This window comes from Delphinapterus leucas, chromosome 11 (genome assembly GCF_059928025.1).
Source record: "Delphinapterus leucas isolate spDelLeu-1000000601 "Yukka" chromosome 11, BTC_Dleu_Yukka2, whole genome shotgun sequence".
Taxonomy (NCBI): Eukaryota; Metazoa; Chordata; class Mammalia; order Artiodactyla; family Monodontidae; genus Delphinapterus; species Delphinapterus leucas.
Genome location: NC_143139.1, coordinates 39,126,478 through 39,133,031, shown reverse-complemented (window position 1 = coordinate 39,133,031; position 6,554 = coordinate 39,126,478). Strand labels below are relative to the sequence as shown.

At 48.5% G+C, this 6,554-nt stretch overlaps 1 protein-coding gene across 2 annotated transcripts; it reads left to right on the top strand.

The window, feature by feature from the left end:
- Window positions 1-741: 741 nt before the first annotated feature.
- Window positions 742-4,527, top strand: TUBA1B (tubulin alpha 1b). Of its 2 annotated transcripts, none has more exons than XM_022572315.2 (4): window positions 742-876; window positions 2,495-2,717; window positions 2,860-3,008; window positions 3,362-4,527. In XM_022572315.2, exons 1-4 carry the CDS (start codon window positions 874-876, stop codon window positions 4,340-4,342), a joined length of 1,356 nt encoding a protein of 451 aa, XP_022428023.2. In that variant the 5' UTR covers window positions 742-873; the 3' UTR covers window positions 4,343-4,527. The 2 variants fall into 2 exon arrangements, with proteins under 2 accessions (XP_022428023.2, XP_089776785.1); XM_089920659.1 differs by lacking the exon at window positions 742-876 and adding an exon at window positions 1,976-2,046.
- The last annotated feature ends 2,027 nt before the right edge of the window (window positions 4,528-6,554 follow it).

The window sequence follows — 6,554 nt, the reverse complement described above, 5'->3', positions numbered from 1 at the left end:
ACTCCTTACTCCTTACTCCTTCAATTCAGCTACCAAATTTGAAATGTGTCTTTAAATCTTTCTAAAAGACCCTAGAGCTGTTTCATAAAGTTGGTTGGTTTAGGTCTAAAAATGGGGCCTACCCTACCCTTTTAACAGCTTAGATGTTCAGTGCTTAGGTGCTTACTCTTTGAATGACTGAAATACTGTTTGGTAGCTTTAGTTTAAATAACAAGTAAACCAAATAGAACTATTTTTTCTAAACCTCCTCCACATTATCAGGTAAATGCTTTCTGTACTGCCTTTAAAGGAACTGGGAAGAGAAAAACAAAACTCATTGACAAATGGTGACAACGTGAAAATAATCAGCTGAGCTATCTGGACCAGAAGTTTCTCCATTTCATGGTGCTTCATCTTTAAAACTGTGTGGACTTCTTCAATCTTAGGATTCGTCCAAATTAAAGCAATCGAGCCCCCACTCCCATGTTGGTTTCTTCCGAACCTGCGCCCCATCCCCCATCCCCACCCCCACCCCCACCCCCGCCCCCGCCCAGGCCCTGGCGGTCACGCGCCAAAGACTGCAGCAACGGAGCTCACGGCCCGCAGGCGCGGCGGACCCCGCCCCGCACGCCCGGCGCGGGGAAGGGCTCGGGGCCAGGAGCCCGCCTCTGCGGCGGCCGAGCCGGGAGCCGAGTGGGTACGCCGGACCGGGGGAGGGGCCTGCGGCCATGGCACCGCCTGTGCCCGCCAGCCCCTCCCCGGACCGTTACTTAAGTGGCTCCCGCACCGCCCCCACCTCAGTGCGTTACTTACCTCGACTCTTAGCTTGTCGAGGACGGTAACCGGGACCCGGTGTCTACTCCTGTTGCCTGCGCCTGCTGACCCGTAGCCACCATGGTGAGTGGACCGCCGGCCTCGCTCGGGAAAACGGGGAAAAGCGAGCCCGGGGGAGCGCGGGGGGCCTCTAGCTAGAGAGGGCTGGCGCCACCGCTGTTCATTTGGAGGGCGAAGAGCGAGGCGAGGGCCGAGGATGAGAGTAGATAGATCCCGTTTGTGGAGAACGGGTGGGGCCCGGGAAGAGGGAACGGAGGGAGCCCACCGCCTTTTTTTCTGGGACTCTGGAAGGGGATGGCGGGACACTAGCTCTCCTTCACCGTGGTTGGGGCTCTCATTTAGCCCTTAACTCCTGGGCGTGGTGCCCTGAAGACTGCATTCTTTTCCCGCGCGTTCCCCTCCCCCTCTTCCCCCCAGCCTTTGGCGAGCGCGCGCGCGGCTCTCCCCGCCCTCACTTCCTCCTCAGCTCGAAAAGCGGAGGCGGGAAGGAGCTGGACACAAAAGCGCACGCGCGACCGTTACCTTCCCGCCAGGGAGTGGACGGGAGCCCGCCACTGCAGTGCGCACGCGCGCTGAAGGTCTATGGTTGGAGGGCGTGTCTCCTGTTACCCAGAGTTCTTTCTTTTAAAAAATAAAATCAGTAAGATGAATGTGGAGAAGGACTCCTTATCGGTGTACTGCGCTACGCCAGTGTATTAGAGCAGCTAGCTCCCAACAGCCTGTAGAGGCCATCTGTCCCTCCCTGCCCTCTGCTGTGTTAGAAATGCGTGTGGGAGCAGGTGGTAGCGGTGAGGGGTTTTGAGGGAACGGAAATCGGATCTTGGTCCACATCTGGGCCGCCGATAATCCCCTGCTGCGTCGTGACACATGTGGAGGTGCTGGACGGAACTCAATGCCTACGGGAAGCGGAGGATGGTTGGGCATGGCTGCGCCTCTGCAGACGTGGCTGTTGAGAGGCTCTGCAGCTGCGCGGCTCCACGAACCGCGGCGGGGAGGGGGGGGAGGGCGCGGGCGCGCGCACCCGGAATTGCTCATTCATCCTTTGCCGCAGAGCCCCACCCCTCGTCTCTGCAGCCAGACATTTCCTCTGCACTCTTCTGGCCACGTGCTTCCCGTGTTGGGAGCTGCCCAGAAATCTGGCCGCCTACTCTAAAATGGGATTCTGGGGCCTGAGCGCTAGATGGATGACCTCCTCCGTATCTTGATCCTCCAAAGGAGGAAGCAATGACTAAGGTCTGTTCTTGGTCTGGAAAGAGGCCTTCCCAATTTAGAGGGGAAGAGGAAATTAATTAAAACTAATGGAGATAAAAAGTATAGACCTTCTCCCTAGATTAAGAAAAAAAGCATTACACTGTAATTCGTTTTGAAAGGAAATTTGTAAGATTGTTTCCATAAACATTTTGTTCTGCTTCACAGTCACCACTAATTGGGTTTTTGTTTTGTTTTGTGCGGTACACGGGCCTCTCACTGTTGTGGCCTCTCCCGTTGCGGAGCACAGGCTCCGGACGCGCAGGGTCAGCGGCCATGGCTCACAGGCCCAGCCGCTCCGCGGCATGTGGGATCTTCCCGGACCAGGATACGAACCCGTGTACCCTGCATCGCAGGCGGACTCTCAACCACTGCGCCACCAGGGAAGCCCCACTAATTGGTTTTTAATGTTTCTTTTTTCTCCCTCTCACAGCGTGAGTGCATCTCCATCCACGTTGGCCAGGCTGGTGTCCAGATCGGCAATGCCTGCTGGGAGCTCTACTGCCTGGAACACGGCATCCAGCCTGATGGCCAGATGCCAAGTGACAAGACTATTGGGGGAGGAGATGACTCCTTCAACACCTTCTTCAGTGAGACAGGCGCTGGCAAACATGTGCCCAGGGCAGTGTTTGTAGACCTGGAACCCACGGTCATTGGTGAGTTGACCTCAGTAACCCCAATGAGATCCTGGAGGTCTGGGACAGAAGGTGTGTCCTGGGGGCTCCACTGATGCCCTGGGGTCGAGCAGACTTGTGCAGGTTGTTAGTGATGGGTGGCTGCTTCGTTTTCCTTTTCCAGATGAAGTTCGCACTGGTACCTACCGCCAGCTCTTCCACCCTGAGCAGCTCATCACAGGCAAGGAAGATGCTGCCAATAACTATGCCCGAGGTCACTACACCATTGGCAAGGAGATCATTGACCTCGTCTTGGACCGAATTCGGAAACTGGTATGTTTATTCTCAAGAATAAAGTAAATTAATGAATCTAAGGGAGATATTTGAAATATGCTCTTTTTTTCAAATACAGAATTGAAATGTAATAAAGAGTGAGGTTAATCCTTTAAAGTTTTTTTTAATGTTCAATTAAAATATGAACTATTGATGTCATTTTATAAACATTAATGGAGATATTTTTAATAAATACTGAGTAATTTAAGGAAGGTCTACATTTTTTAAAAAGTGTTTCTTGTCAGAATACAACCTAAGTCTTTGGAGTTAATATGAAAAGTGAAAATACTTATTATTATTATGATGGTATCACAAAGAGCAATAACTATGTTTTTTCTATTCTTTTGTAACAGGCTGACCAGTGCACAGGTCTTCAGGGCTTCTTGGTTTTCCACAGCTTTGGCGGGGGAACTGGTTCTGGGTTCACCTCCCTGCTGATGGAACGTCTCTCTGTCGATTATGGCAAGAAGTCCAAGCTGGAGTTCTCCATTTACCCAGCCCCTCAGGTTTCCACAGCTGTAGTTGAGCCCTACAACTCCATCCTCACCACCCACACCACCCTGGAGCACTCTGATTGTGCCTTCATGGTAGACAACGAGGCCATCTATGACATCTGTCGTAGAAACCTTGACATTGAGCGCCCAACCTACACAAATCTTAACCGCCTTATTAGCCAGATTGTTTCCTCCATCACCGCTTCCCTGCGATTTGATGGAGCCCTGAATGTTGATCTGACAGAATTCCAGACCAACCTGGTGCCCTATCCCCGCATCCACTTCCCTCTGGCCACATATGCCCCTGTCATCTCTGCTGAGAAAGCCTACCATGAACAGCTTTCTGTAGCAGAGATCACCAATGCTTGCTTTGAGCCAGCCAACCAGATGGTGAAATGCGACCCTCGCCATGGTAAATACATGGCTTGCTGCCTGTTGTACCGTGGCGATGTGGTTCCCAAAGATGTCAATGCTGCCATTGCCACCATCAAGACCAAGCGCAGCATCCAGTTTGTGGACTGGTGCCCCACTGGCTTCAAAGTTGGCATTAATTACCAGCCTCCCACTGTGGTACCTGGTGGAGACCTGGCCAAAGTACAGCGAGCTGTGTGCATGCTGAGCAACACCACAGCCATCGCTGAGGCCTGGGCTCGCCTGGACCACAAGTTTGACCTGATGTATGCCAAGCGTGCCTTTGTTCACTGGTACGTGGGTGAGGGCATGGAGGAAGGAGAGTTTTCTGAGGCCCGTGAGGACATGGCTGCCCTTGAGAAGGATTATGAGGAGGTTGGTGTGGATTCTGTTGAAGGAGAGGGAGAGGAAGAAGGAGAGGAATACTAATTACCGTTCCTTTCAGCCCTGCAGCATGTTATATGCAGAACTTCAGCTTCAACATTAGCTGACAGGAGTAATAGCTTTCTGACTAGATTGTCTTCACTTTCAGCTGTGATCATGTATTGCTTTTCCATGTGTACCTGTAAGATTTTTCTGTCATGTCTGAAAAGTAAAGGCTTTAAGAAAGAAAATTCTGTTCTTCTAAATTGGTTTCTCCAATTCAAGATGTGCTACCACTGCTACACCTGAAAGTCTGCAACAGGGTGGTAATATCAAGGATTTCACTCTAGAAATCTCTATGGGGGGGGAAGGAGCACATTGGTTTGGAAAAACAGAAGAGCTGGATTCTGAAACTGGTCTGTTAACTTCACCTTAACCACCTTAACCAAGATTCTTTGTTTTCAGATGTACACCTAATTTTTAAAAAAATTTTTATTGGAGTATAGTTTATTTACAATGTTGTGTTTCAGGTGTATAGCACAGTGAATCACTTACACATACATCCACTCTTGGATCAACCAGTGTTGAAATCCAAGTCAGGGGACTTGGGAAGATGTAAATTCAGATGAGAGTGGTTTTGCTAATCTAGATCTTGAAGTTACTGGGTAATTACAAGTTAGGTATGGGAAGTAATTTTTAATATGCTACAAATACTGCTGTTTAAAGAGGCCTGCTAACCTATCAGGGGAACAAAAAAATCTTAGTGACCCTTGAACAGGTAAACATCAGGCTGGAGAATATTTGAGCAGGAAGATGTAAAAGCTGTTTCCCGCCTGTAGGGAGGATGGGAGAAGAAAAGTTGCAGGATCAGAATGCTGGTAATCAAAAATCCTAGTATAGAAAAAAGGGAGTAAGCTATGTGCACGTGTGGGAAAGCGGCTGAGTGGGGGTTTTACAAGGGATGAAATGGCAACATTTGCAAAGGTTAGGATAAAACTTTACAAATTATAGCACTTGCATAGTTTACATTCTTTCCAGTATATAGTTTGGCTACATATAAAGTTGACTATAGAGATAGGTTAAATCCTCTGCATTTCATTTGCCTCCAAGAAGATGTACATTTCAAATTCAGGAAGCACAGGGATTATTAAGGTCTGAAGACATTGATGTTTTGGTTTAAGAGTAGAGAAGACCAAAATTTTATCAGTTTTTTCCCTAGTCCATAAATCCTATAGACTTAAAAATAGCTGTCCTCAACTGAAAAAGTCAGTCTATAGACATTTCAGAGAGAAAGCTCAGTTGGGTGGCACAGCAACACCCATATAGCCAGATACCACAGGTCCCAGGGGAAGGCAGATCCCAGAGCTTTAAAGCACTGGGGAATCCTAACGGAATTAGTGACCAAATGCAGTTAGGATTTTGAGTTATTGTTGAACTCTCAGACCATCTTGAGAGATGACTAAAGAACCTTTGGGAAGTCGTTCTTTTCTGCAATACAAGAGGGAAAGATAACTAGGCTGGAGCCTGGGAAACGAAATTACAGAGAAGAGCTTTTCAGGAAAAGCACACACTAGGCATCCAGTGTGCCATGGTGCTTTTTTTTTTTTTTTAGGAGTTCTGAGGCGCAAGGCAGGGGCAGGATAGAGAAGAAGCCAGGGTTTCGACTATATCTAATGTTTTATTTTTATTTTTTTGTTTTTGTTTGGGGGGAGGGGTGTTTGTATTTTTAAGAAAAGATCTGTAGTAAATAAAGCGTTATGACTGCTTGGGTGGTAGGTACATAGGTGTTTTCAATGCCGTTATCTATTGCCCCAAAACTTTGTGGCTTAATGTATGTGTTTAAAAAAGAAAAAACTATATATAAAACCTCATGCAGTTGCTGAGGGTCAGGAATTCAGGAGCACCTTAGCTGGATGGTCGTGACTCAGGATTTCTCATAAGGTTTCAGTAAAGATGTTGACTGAGGGTACAGTTATCTGAATGTTTGATTGGAGCTGGAGGTTTGGTTCACATGCCGGCCAAGTTGGTGCTGGTTGTTGGCAGGTCGCCTTAGTTCACCACATGGACCTCTCCATAGGACTGCTTGAGTGTCCTCATGACATGGGAGCAGTCTTCCCCCAGAGTGAGCTAAGAGAAGGTAAGTTGAATACCACAAAGTCTTATGACCTGACCTCGAAAGTCACACTCATTTCTACAATATCCTATTTGTAACACATGTCAGTCCTGTTCAATGTGGGAGGAAACTACACAATGATAGGAGGCAAGGATCAGTGGGAGT